Consider the following 16,148-nt stretch of genomic DNA (forward strand, 5'->3'; position numbering starts at 1 on the left):
GTACCCTCAAGGGGTGTACAGGATATGATAGTACTACATGAAAAAAATTACATCATTTTTAATTTCCTATCTACAATTTTCCTCCAAATCAGTCTGTTACTTGTCAAGACTCCAACATTATCAGATCTTATATTTCTATCGTCTAAAGCATTTTGTACTGTATCAATCCACCTATATCTTGGTCTTCCTCTGGGTCGTTTTGCTGCCAACCTGGCAGAGAACACTTGTTTTGCTAATCTTTCCTCGCCCATTCTGTTTAAGTGACCATACCACCTGAGATTAGCTCTGCTAACGCATTCCTGGATGCTGACAATGTCAAGTTCTTTCCTAATATCCTCGTTTTTAATATGATATTGCCATTGATGCCATCTATTCATGCCTATAATCTTTCTCAGGACTCTCATATCCGTGGTCTCTAGTCTTTGGTCAAGTGTTTTACTTCTGACCTAGCTCTCAGATCCATAAGTTAAAACTGGTTTGAACACTGTCTTGTACACAGCTAATTTAGTGTTCCGACTGATTTCTCTCTTATTCGATATGAATTTATTCAATTGACTTCCCACCATACCAGCTTTGCTGATTCTGTTGTCTATTTCTATATTTAATTTACCATCTTCAGTAAAAATCGTGCCTAAATAGCTGAAATGTTTTACTTGTTCCACAGGTTCTCCATTCACAACACAGTTGACATTTTCAATGATTCTGCCTATTTTCATTGTCTTTGTCTTTTTATTGCTGACCTTCATACCATATCTATTACAACAGTTATTCAATTTAGTCAGAGAATCTTGCAGACTTGTAGCGGATTTATTTAGAAGTATAACATCATCCGCATAAAACAAAGAGCTGACATTAACATCTCCCATTTTGATATCAGGTTTAATACCACTTTCCTTCATAATGTGATCCATATAGATAATGAATAACAGAGGGGATAATGTACATCCTTGTCTCACACCAGATTTAACATTAAACCATCTTCCTGTACTTCCTTCAATTCTAACTGCTGACTTACAACTCAAATAAAGACTAAGTATTGCTTGATATAATGCCCCATTCACACCATATAACTGAAGCGTATTGAATAGCTTCTCTCTTGGCACCTTGTCATATGCCTTTTCCAGATCGACAAAACTTAAATACAGATCTTTGTTATATTCCCATGCTTTCTCGACTATTTGTCGTACAGTGAAGATCTGATCCTGACAGCCTCTATTTGTCCCGAATCCAGCTTGTTCTTCACCAAGCTTTTCTTCCACAATTCTTCTCAATCGTTTCTCAAGTATACTTGCATAGATCTTGCCAGGAACACTCAGTAGGGAAATACCTCTGTAATTCTCACATGCAGTTTTATTTCCCTTTTTATATATGGGTACTATGAGAGCTCTACTCCAATCATCGGGAATTCGTCCCTCTGTCCAGGCTTTCTGAACTATGCAGTGCAGCCACTGTAAGACTCTTATACCACCATACTTCAGCATTTCTGGTCGAATATCATCTACTCCTGCTGCCTTTCCACATTTCAAGCCTTTGATGGCTTTTTCTACTTCAAGTATGGATATGTATTCCTGACTGCATGCCTGGTCAGTGTTTTTTACCACTGTGCTGTCATCACTGCTTGTTTCATTTAGCAGTTTTTCAAAGTAATTACTCCATACTTCAAGGATATCTTTTTCTTCCGTTTTCATGTCACCTTTATCATCTCTAATTCCTTTTACAGCACTCTTTCCTCCATTCTTAAGCTTCTTCAACAACCTCCAGAATATTTTGCCACCTTCTTGATATTTATTTTCTATATTCTTGCCAGAGTCCTCCCTTGACTTTTGTTTAGCTAGTTTTACACAGTGTTTAGCATTTGTCTCTATATTCTCTAAGAGCACAAGCTGACTTATTTGACAGGAACTTTTGGTATGCTTTCTTCTTTTCCTTCACTGCCTCTAACTTCCTGTGTCCACCAGGGAGTTCTGATTTTTTTATCCTTACAGATGACCTCACCACATGCCTCTCTGGCAGAATCAATCAATGTTTTCTTCAGAGTTTGCCACTGAATCTCCAAGGTTTGATTCCTGTTCTCAAACTCTTTCATTTTTTCTTCAATAATCTTTGTGTATTTTAGTCTACAGTTCACATCTGAGAGTTGCTCAACTTTTATTCGCTTTAAAACTTTCTTACATGTTATTCTTTTCAATATGAAATTCAATTTTTACCCTGCTCAAGACTAAATAGTGATCACTTCCAATTTTAAATCCTCTGTACACTCTAGTGTCCTGCACCAGGGAGAAAACATCACTATCAACAATAACATAGTCAATGAGACTTTTCTTATTCCTAGCCTCTTCTCTCCATGTGAATTTGTGCACATTTTTATGTTGGAACATGGTGTTAGTAATAACCAGTCCATGTCCTGAGCAGAAATCCAATAGATATTTGCCATTATTATTAGCTTTGCTCTTTTCTCCAAATTTTCCCAAAATATTTTTGTATGTCTCACAATCATTTCCTACTCTGCTATTTAGATCCCCAACAAGGACCAACTTTTCATTTTTCATTGTGTCAGTTGCTTTTTCTAAAGCCTCAAAAAATTCCTCCACTTCTACCTTAGTAGAACCTTCTGTGGGACCATAGGCACAAATAAGTCTCATTGTCCAGTTCCCCATTCTCATATTTGCCCACATTACTCTACTTGAGACTGACTGCCATTCAAGAAGATTAGCCTCGTATTTTGTGTTGAATACTATGGCTACTCCTTCTTTTCCTTGATTGTCATTTCCTGAATATAACATTTTGTATTTATTGCTCAGAAAGATCTCACCAGTTTTGATCTTTTTTGTTTCAGTCACCCCTATTATGTCGATCTGGTACTTATCTAATTCCTCAGCTAGCTCCATTTCTTTGCCATTCAGGCTTCTTACATTGATAGTACCGATCTTTAACTCTGGTGATGTTGAGTTGGGGTTTATTTTCAGATATTGTGATATCATGAGTAATAAATAATTCAACTTCCCTTCCTATCTCTTGTCTGTCAATATAAAATTGTAAAAAATTTCACATAGAGTATGAAGCATATGCATAAATCAGTGTAAATAATAAAAATATCTATAAAGGAATAAATATGCTTGCTCAGATCAAGAATTGATAAACTTGTTTTATATTTTGATATAATTACTTATATTATATTCTTGTTTAACTTTTATCCTTCAGGTGTAAGCAAAATTAGTTTAATTTATAACTGAAAACAACTTTCTACAACTACCTTATTTTACTTTCATTTAATCCTTATATTTCCCATGAAGTATAATTTTGTTTCCTCCTAACAAAATATTCTATGTCCTCTTTTCTCTTCATATGTTATTATTGCACAAGCGCCACCATGGAGTCTGAAGACTCATTGTGGGAGACCTGAACTATCCATACAGTATCTGTTGTACTCTCCTTGAATCCATTGATAGACAAAAGTATTCATAACTGACCTCTAGCAACCCATTCCACTTATTCACCACTCTCTCTAAGCAAAAGACCTTGTCCTCATACCCTTGCTAATCACACTCTTGCTCAGTTTCTGGGAATGGCCCATTGTTCATGTGCTGAAATATTTCCTCTGCATTAATCCTATACAGGGTGTTCGGGATAAATTTGACATATTTATAATTAATTATATTTTTCCGTAAGTTACATGTATTAACACACACTTCTCTTCATTTAAAAGTTTGGACCCTTCTTCATTCATATACAAGATGTCAGAAAGCATGGATAGCTGGAACCCACCTGAATCATGGAAGAGAATAACTTGTATCATGATGATTCGTGCCCGCCATCAAAATAAGGATATTACGACTGCTGCCCAGTGCTCCCTGAATACAGTAAAAACAATCAGGCATGAACTAGAGACTTGCAATGGTGACTACGAGGATGTAGCAAGAAGAAAGATCCCTAGCAGACGATCTGATTGCGTTCGTACAGCAGAATTCCTCGCAAATCTGCAGGAACAGGTGTTGAAGAACCCTGGCATTGGAATTCGGGCTTTGTTCGTGGAGTTGCTAACTGTAGTCAAGCCCTGGATAACAAGGGTAGCCAATGGTAGGCCGTATGTATGGCAGCAGGATTCGGCCCCTTGCCACACCTCTGGGAAAAGTCAAAAATGGTTGTCTGAAAATTTCTACGACTTCACCAGTCCAAATGTTTGGCCTCCAAACTCCCCAGACCTTAACCCCATGGATTATTTTGTATGGGGCGCAGTTGAAAAAGACACCAATCGCACTTCCAGTAATACAAAAGTCCAGTTAATGGATAAAATTAGAACAGTTTTTGCGGCCCTTCCCAGGGAGACTGTAGCATCAGCTTGTTCGAGGTTCCGAAGCAGAATTGAAGCTGTGATCGATGCTAATGGTGGTTATTTTGAGTAAATCTTGTTGATAGTATTGTAATTAACTCTGCCTGTAATGTTTTTTTGTCAATTCATTAAATTTAATAGATACAAAGAAGATTTTCTTTTTCCTTACGAAACTGTCAAATTTATCCCGAACACCCTGTATAACCCTTTTAGTAATTTAAATATTTCTATCATAGCCTCTCTTTTTTGCCTATCAACCAATTTTTGCAACCCTTCTTCTTTAAGTCCTATTTCCTATTGGAGTTCAGCAACCACCTTTGCAAATTTACTTTTGTCTTTATAGTTCTGATTAAGAGCTATATGTTCAGTTTAGTACAGTTTTTGTTTATTTATTTGTTTATTGTTTGCCTAACCATGATATTTTTCTCCTTCCAGGTTTTCTCTTTCCATTGATTTTTACCTTCTAGTATTACCTGGAGAATGTTATATTTAGAGTTTCTCATTAGATGTAGGCAGGTTTTCTTCTTTTCACAGCATTGATTAATTCTTGATTTTTATTTATTCTTCTCAGTACCTCTTCATTCTTCACCTTTTCTGTCCATGGGATTTTGAGCATCTTTCTAAATATCCACATTTCAAAGGCTTCTAGTTTTTTTTTAAAAATTATATTTGCCTTTAACATCCATGTTTCAACTCCATATAGTAAATTTAACTATACATAACTTCATAATTCATACTCAAATTTCAATGTTTAAGTCGTTGTTACATAAAATGGGTTTTTGATAATGGACTGTCATGCAATTTCAATTCTTATCTTATCTCCATTTCACAGTAAAAACTTTCATTTAGTCAGGATTCCAGGTATTTGAATTTGTTCATTGTTCGATTTTATTTCCATTTAGAATTAAGTCAGTTGTTATTGAAGGATTGTTGCTTATTGTCATAAGTTTTGTTTTTTTGGTGTTAATTTTTAGGCCCATTTCGACATATTCTAAGAATAGTTAAAGATCATGAATATATGTTGTAATTAAAGCAGTATCATCTGCATAGTGTAAGTTATTTATTAATTGGCATTTATGATTACTCCTTTTCTTCCTTCTAAGGCCTTGAGAAATAAGACCTCTGAGTAGATGTTAAATAGTAATGCGATAGTACACATTCTTGTCTCACACCTATTTTGATGTTGCTTGTCCTGATGTTGTCTGTTAGGACAGATGCAGTCTGACCCCAGTAGAGATTTTTAATGATTCTAACATCCTTATCATCTAGGCCTATTTGTTCTAAGATGTTTATGAATTTATTATACTGGACTTAATCAAAAGCCTTTTTAAAATCAATACAACAAATATAAAAGTCACCTCGTTGTTCTCTACATCTTTGTGCTAAGATACAAAGATCTTAGCACAATGGCCTCAGAACAAGATCTTCTCTTGTTCTGAGGCCATTTCTGAAACCACACTGTAATGAGATCATAATTTTTAAGAATATTTTGAGAGTCTGGCTTATTAGGCTAATCAATCTGAAATCATCACAAGTTTTTGTGTTAGATTTTTTAGGCAGTGCAATGCAGATTGAGTTCATCTAGTCAGAAGGTAGTTTACCAGTGTCATTAATTCTGTTGAATAATTTTAGTTTTATTAATATTACTGTCATTGATTAGTTGAATAATTTCAGCTAGTTGTTCATAGGGTCCATCCACATTCTTTACCATTTCTTAATGATTTGATCATCTTTACTACTTCAGACTTCAAGATAGGTGAGCCAGTGACTATATTCCTCGAATTTGTTAAGACTTGTTCTTTTTTAGATGTTTCTAGAATTATCTCTCCTTCATTAGTCCTAAGTATCATAGGATGTCATTTTTTCATCGATCCTGAGAATTCTTTAATTTAATTTTTTTTGTGAAGATTGAAGTCATCATGTTTTTTGTAGACCCTCAATTTCATTACATTTTTCTTTCAGTCACTTCTTTTGCTTCTTTTATTTTAGATTTCATCTTGACCTGTATCTCTTTATATTTTATAGTATCTTTTTGCAGTCTGTGTTGGCCCATAAGAGATAAGATCTCAGCAGTCATCCAATCCTTCTGCTTGTGAGATATAACCCAGTATTTCTGTACTTATTTTTAATAATTTTTCTTTTATTTTCTACCATAATTCATTCACTTCTAGTTTGTCATCGTTGGAGTTCCAAATAATTTTTCTATTAAGTTCTAATTTAAGTTTTTTTAACTTCGTTTTTTTTTTCATTTTTGTTTCCTGGATTTTCTTTAGTCTTTATTTGAGTTTTGCTACTAGTAGATTATGGTCTGAACCAATGTCAGCACTTGGATAGGTCTAAACACTCCTTACTCTACTTCTAAAACATCGATTGACTGAGATGTAATCAATTTGGTTTCTTATTTCCATGTGTAGAGTCTTCAGTTTGTTAGTTCAAACCATGTATTTGTAATTATTAGGTCATCTTGATAAAATTGTATTAAGCAATCTCCTCTAAGTCCAAACTGTCCTACTGATTCCAGGTGCTCTTTTCCCTACTTTTGCATTATAGTCTCCCATGATGATGATTTTGACATATTCAGTTGAGAATAGAAAAGGTCCATTCCTGCATCATCCTTGTCTGCAGTCGGTGTATATATTTGTATAGCATTGATGTTGATTGCTTGGCCCTTGAGTTGTAGGAGCATTAATTTTTCGGAGAATGGAATAAAAAAATTGAGTATACTTTTGGATGTTTCTTTACTTATTGGTATTCCTACTCCACGTCAGTGAGTATTATTACTGCTTCCAGAGTAATATAGGGTATCTTTGGAGCAGCATTTACCTGAGCCTGGCCATTTTATTTCATTCAGGCCTAAGATTTGTATTTTTTATCTTTTTATTTCTCCAATAACATTTCTCAGCTTCAGACATAGTTCTAACATTCAATGTTCCTATTGAGATAGATTTGCCGGAGATTCTTAGTACCCCTGTCCCATTTAAGGGCCGGTGGAAACTTGGGGCTATTGTTCTTGTTGTGTTTGCCATGGTGGTTGGTTGGTCTGGGGAGGTTGAATGCAGTAGTTTCCCCCACTTTCTTTCTGCATCGCAGTACTATAGGTCATTAAGGAAGTTTTATCCATGACCCTAGGTATCCAGTCTTGAACCTTGCCCATGTTATTCATCTTTGGCTTCAAGATCAGTAATGGTATACACCAGGCATGGGCAACCTTTCCTAGTTCGGGGAAAATTTGTTAAATTTTCCAGATGGATCTGTAGTTCTATTGCTCTTTCATGAGCTATTCCAATAAATCCCTTCTGTGCATCAACCATTGCAGGGGCTCCATCAGTGCATATGCCAGATAGTGAACTCCATTTAAGCCCAAATCTCTCGAAGACCGTGTTGACTGTTTCAAATATATCTTCACCAGTAGTTGTTCCTTTTAACAGCCGAAACGGCAATAATTCTTCTGTGATGTTGAAATCCGCATTAACTCCTCGAATAAATTTTGCTAGTTATGCTGTATCGGAAACATCGGTGCTGTCATCCAAAGCAATTGAAAATGCTTCCAATCTAGCAATCTTCTCTTTTAAACTTTTTTTGATATCATCAGCCATAATTTTTATCCGTCGGACAACAGTACGTCTTGACAAATGAATATTCTCTAAGTCTTTTTTTTTCCTTTTTTTCTTTTCAGGACATATTATACTTGCAACATCCAGCAGACATTCTTTTATCAATTCTCCTTCCCCAAATGACTTAGAATGCTTAACGATTTTTTCGCTTACCACAAAGCTGGCTTTGACAATGCTGTGGTGCTGCGTTCTTTGCTTGTTGAACATTTGCTGCTGGGTATCCAAGTTCTTCTTCAACTATTGTATTTCATCTTTTCATAGTTGTCCATCAATTTTTGGGTGATCCGCATGTCTCGAAGTAAAGTGTCTCTTCAAGTTGTATTCTTTGTTGACGGATATGGATTTGTTGCACAGCAAACATACAGGCAAACCTTTATTCAGAATAAAATAATAATCCTCCATCCAGTTGTCTTGAAATTGACGATTCTCTGCATCTACTTTTCTTTTTTTTGCAATAATCCCTGACATTGTCCGAAATTTATAAGCGATATTCAGAACTGTCAAACAAAACTGTCTTCTACACCGCAGGCACTGAACAGAACATAACATCAATGTAGGCACTGAACAAAGCACAACACCAATGCAAGTACCGAACTGACACATTGTAACACATTCACACATGCCGCTAGTCAAAGTGAGAAAGAGACCTTGGTTGGAGAAAACATAGTGTGTTTTGTGCAAGTCATATGACTTCAGCTTAATGTGAGTTAGTAGAAAACACCATGTTTTCTCCCACCATGAATCAGACAAACTTTGCTGAAATAGATTAGGGCTTGATCAAAAGAAGTAGAGGTTGCCCATATGTGGTATATACTGTTGCCTGCAACCATGATAGTTGATTTGCCATATATGGCTATCCCCTCTGCATAAGACAAAAAGAAATAGCAAAATAGGAAAGATTCACCCCTAGCCCTCGAATACTCTAATAGCATTGGGGAAAAGTAACAAAAAGAAAAAAAGAAAGGGAATGACCAGTCTACAGATAATATAAGAGATGTATATTACATGAAGTAAGGCATAGTCCAGTATCAGTTACATTGGGTTTGCCACTCCCATACTCACCAAAGTGAGCCCTTGAGGGTTTTTCAATCTACAAACTCTCAATCTACACATTGGGAACATTTCACGAACCACTCACCATTTGGTTGCTTGTCTCTGGATACTTTCAACTGTTTTCTATCCCCAAGAAACCCAGGTAACCAGACATGAACATAGCAATGCAGATGTGGACATATCATCTCTCTTTATAAGGCCTTGATATGTCCAACATCTGGATTACTATGCTCAGGTGATACCTTCCATATCTCTGCTTGTTAGTGTGCTCTTTAAAATAAAACTCTCTATTTACTATCCCCCCCCCCAATTCATCTACTCTGTGTTTTTATTTTAAAAAAAATTGCATTGTGCCTTTTATATGGTATTTTTATGCTTAATTTTACAAATGTTAGCAAAATAAATATCTGTTATCAAATAAGCTGTGCAATTATACCATTTTGAGTAATTAAGATCATGTAATGGCATAATGCTAATTCATTGATTATATTTCTTAGTTGTCTGCTTTTGAAAAAAATTCATGTATTCAAATGCCTTTTGCAGTGAGGCATACTTTATGTATTATTATTTATTTATTTATTTTTTTGTTTTTATTTAGCTTAGATACTCCTCCAGGTGTAAAGATTTATTTTAAACCTGTAAAGCACAGTTTAAAAGGTGGCTTTCTTCTCCTTCCTGAAAACCATTTCATCGTTTTAGGAGGTCATGTGACAAGTTTAGTAGAAAAATGGGAACTTGCACGGGTAAACTGCATTTTTTTTTTTCCTGGTTAACAGTCCACATAATAAATATTATATTTTTAAATTAGAACTTACAAAAATGAAATCAAATTGCACACAGGGAAAATATCAGCTAGTTTTTATTTAAAAAAACAAACTGCAACTGCTTGCTGTGTCATAAATTTCATTAATTCATATAAGTAAAGTGGATATTAGATCCAGCATTATTTCAAAGCCTAATGTAGAAACTATGAAAGTTTTGTAAAAATAAGTTGACCAGAGAGAGATTATGGGAATACACTAATATTTTGATAAGGTTTCACTGGCCTTCAAAGGTCAGTGACTCCCTTATCAAACCAATAGGCCATAAGAGGCAATCATCTTGATTGTAAAGGGAAGTGGCACTCCCATGGTCCCCTAGCTGGATTTATCCTCTTCTTCCTCTACTTTGAGGAAGATTCACTCACTTTAATCTTTCTTGTAAGGCCTTATCAGCTAACTCTTCTTATTTTATGACCCTTATGCTATTAGAGTACTTGAGGGCTATGGGGGTCTTTCCATTTCTGGCCTATATCTATGTTCCCTCTATAATCTACACTTTCCCTTTCAATATACCCTATTCCTCCTATGGATTTAAATTTGGAAGAAGGCTAGTTCAGAAGCCTTAAGGTAGCAGCCCTGCCACTGGACTATCCATCACCAGACTAGTCACCTGACATGGAGAACAATAATCTACTTTTAAGCAAAGAGAGGAAGGTAAGACCTCATTTCGACTACTGTGCCCAGATTTGGTCACCTTGGTTCCTTCTTGATGGGGAGGAGGTGGAGAGGATCCAGAGGCAAGTGACTAAAATGATAGCAGGGCTATGGAATGAACCATATGAGAACAGGTTGAAGATTTGTGGGTTGCAGAAACTAGTTGATAGGCAGATTGAGACATTCAAATTGCTAAAGGGATTCTATAGGATTAATTCAGAGAATATTTTTGAGATCAGGACTGGTGGTGGGAGAACTAGGGGACACTTATGGAAGCTGGGCAAGAGTGTGGTTAGCAGGGGTGTTAGAGCTGGGTTCTTTACTTTTAGAGTGGTAAATGAGTGGAATAAGCTGCCAGAGTCTGTTGTGGGTGCTATGACGGTGAGCGAGTTCAAGGCAAGGTATGATAGATACTGTGAGAATGTCATATAGTTGTGTGGACATGATTTGGGGCCTTCCTCGATGAGTCTAAGGACTCCCTGGAGTCGCCTGAAATAATAATAATAATCAAAATGAATCTATGGAAAATGACCCTGGAATGGAAAAAGTAAAATAAAAATGGAAACGACAAAATATAATACATATAGAAACTGGAACGTAAGAGGAATAGCATATAAAGAAATAGAATTAGACCAAATATTAAATGAAAGAAATTTTCAAATAGCAGTAATCACTGAAACAAAAAAAGAAATTAAAAGGAACCACGAGAACTGAAAATTTTAATGTAATATACAGTATAGTGGACTTGACAGAGACCAAAGAGCACAAGCAAGGTGTTATGATTTGAATTCATAATTCTCTTTCAAAACAGTTAAAATATTATAAATTATGGAATGAATGAATAATAGAACTAGAATATAAATAGATAGAGGTTATTTATTGGTTTATTATATATAAACTAATAATTGATTTATATGCCCCAGAAGGAGGAAGAGAAGATGAAAATATTGAATTCTATAATCAGTTACAAAGTATATATAATAATATAAATAAAAAATGATTATGTAATATTAGTAATATTAGCAGGAGACTTAAATGCAAGAATTGGAAAAAACATGAAAATTAATAATATAGGAATATATGGAGAACATACTTTAAACAGGAATGTTAAAAAATTGATTGACTTTGTAGTTTATAATAACCTAAAAAGAATGAATTCTTTCTATAAACATAAAGATATATATAAATATACCTGGGCAGCAAGAGGATGGAAATCAATATTAGATTACTTTATCCTAAATGAAAAGACAAAGTTCTCTTTAGATGTTAGAGTTCATGGAGGATATGAAATAAATAGTGACCACTTCCTCATTAAAATGAAATTAAAATTACCACCTAAGTGGCTACAAATAACAAGAACAGAAAGAAAATTTAAAACATTTGTTTATAAAACTAGATTATTAAATGATACAAATATACAATGGCTATATGAATAAAGAATTAACCAATATTTAGATAAAATAAAATGAAATAAAGAAATAAAAATAAATATAAAAACGATACTAAATACAAATGAAATGAAAGCTTAGGAAAGACCAAAAAATTCAATAAAAATAAAAAGCTGAAGATATGGGATGATACAATCAAAGAAATAATCAAAATGAAAAAAGAAGTATATCATAAATGGTTAAGCAGTAAAAGATTAGAAGATGAAATAGAATATAAAAGAATAAGAGCCATAGCTAAAGAGAAGTCAGAAAAAGACAGAGAATCATGCAACAAATTTGTTTCTAATTTAGAAATCTTATATACATTGTGTCTTATTTTATATAAATCATAAAATCAGACCCAATGCGTATAAGATTTCGAAACATTTAAATACAGATACTAAATAAAACATTAAATTGAAATTAGAAGAATTTCTATACAGAATTGTGGACAGATAAATATTTTCAAAAAAAGATAACTGACAAACATTTAATGAACAGGAAATAACTAAAGAAGAATTAGAAATCAGCCTGAAAGAAACAAGAAATTGAAAATAGATATAGAAATAGAAAATGGAAAATTCCACCAATAGAATGGAAAAAAAGCAATTGTCATCCTTATCTTTAAATTTTTAGAATTTAGAGGCATGAGTATTCTAAATTCCTGTTACAAAATATATAGCAGAATTTTAAATAACAAACTAATAAAAGATTCCAAAGGCTTTATTTTAGAAATACAAAATGGATTTAGAAAAGGACGATCATGTATAGACATGGTCTTTTACCTAAAATTGATAATAGAGAAAAGAAGAGAATACAATTTAGAAACACATATTACATTTATTGACTTTGAAAAAAGCATTTGATAAAGTTAAAAGAAGTATTTTATTTAACATGTTAAAAGAAAGACCCACTCAATCTCCAAAAGCTAGATAGGGTTTAAGAGGCCTCGCCTACTCTCTATAGGGGAATAAAAAGGCGTTAGCTTATTATTATTATTCTAAAAGCTATCATAAGTATATGAAAATAACCAAACACAAATAAGTTTAAATTATAAACTATCACATATGAGAGAGATAAACCAAGGAGTCCAACAGGGATGTCCCCTTTCAGTAACTCTTTTTAATATTTATCTAAATGAAATACTAAACTGGAATAAAAATTTCCATCAAGGTATTAAACTTTCTCCTACTGTCAACTTAGACTCTTTTTTGCTGATGACCAAATAATAATTACAAATTCTGAAGATAACTTACAGAAAGGTATTTTAAATTTAAATGAGATAGCCAAAGATTATGGAATGATAATATCAACAGAAAAAATCAAAAACAGTGGCTGTTAAAGGACAATATCCACTAAGAACTAAAATAGTAATATATAACAAGATTTTAGAAAAAGTAAATTCATTTAACTACCTCATCATCATCAAATTCCTGCCATGTACCCACAAGTGGTGTACAGGATATGATAGTACTACATGAAAAAAATTACATCATTACTAACTTCCTATCTACAATTTTCCTCCAAATCAGTCTGTTACATGTCAAGACTCCAACATTATCAGATCTTATATTTCTATCGTCTAAGGCACTTTGTACCGTATCAATCCACCTATATTTTGGTCTTCCTCTGGGTCCTTTTGCTGCCAACCTGGCAGAGAACACTTGTTTTGCTAATCTTTCCTCTCCCATTCTATTTAAGTGACCATACCACCTGAGATTAGTTCTGCTAATGCATTCCGGATGCTGACAATGTCAAGTTCTTTCCTAATATCCTCATTTTTAATATGATATTGCCATTGATGCCATCTGTTCACTCCTCTAATCTTTCGCAGGACTCTCTTATTTGCAGTCTCAAGTCTTTGGTCAAGTGTTTTACTTCTGACCCAGCTCTCAGATCCATAAGTTAAAACTGGTTTGAACACTGTCTTGTATACAGCTAATTTAGTGTTTTCCAACTAATTTCTCTCTTATTCCATATGAATTTATTCAACTGACTTCCCACCATACCAGCTTTGCTGATTCTGTTGTCTATTTCTATATTTAATTTACCATCTTCACTAAAAATCATGCCTAAGTAGCTGAAATGTTTTACTTGTTCCACAAGTTCTCCATTCACAATACACAGTTGACATTTTCAATGATTCTGCCATTTTCATTGTCTTTGTCTTTCTATTGCTGACCTTCATACCATATCTATTACAACAGTTATTCAATTTAGTCAGAGAATCTTGCAGACTTATAGCGGATTTATTCAGAAGTATAACATCATCCGCATAAAGCAAAGAGCTGACATTAACATCTCCAATTTTGATATCATGTTTAATACCACTTTCCTTCATAATATGATCCATATAGATAATGAATGACAGAGGGGATAATGTACATCCTTGTCTCACACCAGATTTAACATTAAACCATCTTCCTGTACTTCAATTCTAACTGCTGACTTACAACTCAAATAAAGACTAAGCATTGCTTGATATAATGCCCCATTGACACCATATAACTGTAGCATATTGAGTAGCTTCTCTCTTGGCACCTTGTCATATGCCTTTTCCAAATCGACAAACTTAAATACAGATCTTTGTTATATTCCCATGCTTTCTCGACTATTTGTCGTAAAGTGAAGATCTGATCCTGACAGCCTCTATTTGGCCTGAATCCAGCTTGTTCTTCACCCAGCTTTTCTTCCACAATTCTTCTCAAGTATACTTGCATAGATCTTTGCCAGGAACACTCAGTAGGGAAATACCTCTATAATTCTTGCATTCAGTTTTATTTCCCTTTTTATATATGGGTACTATGAGAGCTCTACTCCAATCATCGGGAATTCGTCCCTCTGTCCAGGCTTTCTGAACTATGCAGTGCAGCCACTATAAGACTTTTATACCACCATACTTCAGCATTTCTAGTCGAATATCATCTACTCCTGCTGCCTTTCCACATTTCAAGCCTTTGATGGCTTTTTCTACTTCAAGTATGGATATGTATTCCTGACTGCATGCCTGGTCCGTGTTTTTTACCACTGTGCTGTCATCACTGCTTGTTTCATTTAGCAGTTTTTCAAAGTAATTACTCCATACTTCAAGGATATCTTTTTCTCCTGTTTTCATGTCACCTTTTTCATCTCTAACTCCTTTTACAGCACTCTTTCCTCTATTCCTAAGCTTCTTCAACAACCTCCAGAATATTTTGCCACCTTCTTGATATTTATTTTCTATATTCTTGCCAAAGTCCTCCCATGACTTTTGTCATGGGAGGACTTTGACAGCATTCTTGCATTTGTCTGTATTCTCTAAGAGCACAAGCTGACTTATTTGCCTGAATATAACATTTTGTATTTATTGCTCAGAAAGATCTCATCAGTTTTTGTCTTTTTTGTTTCAGTCACACCTATTATGTCTATCTGGTACTTATCTAATTCCTTAGCTATCTCCATTTCCTTGCCATTCAGGCTTCTTATGTTGATAGTACCGATCTTTAACTCTGGTGATGTTGTGTTGGGGTGTGTTTTCAGATTTGTTCCAGTAGCTGACTTTTCGCTGTTCGCCCTGGTTCCCTGGCAAAAACAACGAGGGCCTTGTTTAACTGGGCGACGCCCCAGCCAGCATGAAATTTTGTCATGTTGTACCATCATTTTTTATTTTGGTTTAACCAATAAGAATACAATTTGGTCGGCTAAATCTCAAATTGCCAGCCCATCCTTGTTCGTACAGTATCCAAGTAGATACCCAACAGGGTGCACCACGAGAAAGTGAGGATTGGACATTAGGTCAGAAGCCCTGGTCAGTTCTCTGTATTCCTTTAAAGGCTATGTGGAAGACTCCTCTCAGTTATACAGCTTTGACACTTAAGCACCCCCATTTAACTACCTAGGATGTATAATTACATACGAAAATGAAAAACATATAAACCTAAAAATTGCAAAATATTTAAAAATAACAGGTGTAATTAAGTCTATTTAAACTTAACCTAGTTCAAAAAGAAACCAGACTAAAACTATACAATATGGTAGCCCTACAAGTCCTATTGTATGGAAATGAAATCTGACAATAAAACAAAAAGACAAACAAAGATTAATAACAGCTGAAATGAAGTTTATGAGAAAAATTGCAAAGTATACTCTATTTAATCACAAAAGGAATGAATTAATTATGAAAGAATTAAACCAGGAATCAGTAATAGAAAAAATTAAAAATTATAAACATAAATGGATAAACGTTGAAAGAATGAAAACAGAAAGATTA

General features: G+C 34.3%; 1 protein-coding gene across 2 annotated transcripts in view; it reads left to right on the forward strand.

The window, feature by feature from the left end:
• The window catches only part of LOC150100273 (tudor domain-containing protein 3-like), a 200,131-nt gene that overhangs the window by 81,370 nt on the left and 102,613 nt on the right, over positions 1–16,148 (forward strand). For both annotated transcript variants that reach the window (XM_090402783.1, XM_090402784.1), the window contains exon 5: positions 9,596–9,740. In XM_090402783.1, the coding sequence (XP_090258909.1) occupies positions 9,596–9,740 (145 nt within the window). The remainder of the gene's footprint in view (positions 1–9,595; positions 9,741–16,148) is intronic.

The sequence above is a fragment of the Typopeltis vanoorti genome, chromosome 13, assembly GCF_054136105.1.
Source record: "Typopeltis vanoorti isolate ZY-2024b chromosome 13, IOZ_Tvanoo_1.0, whole genome shotgun sequence".
Lineage (NCBI taxonomy): Eukaryota > Metazoa > Arthropoda > Arachnida > Uropygi > Thelyphonidae > Typopeltis > Typopeltis vanoorti.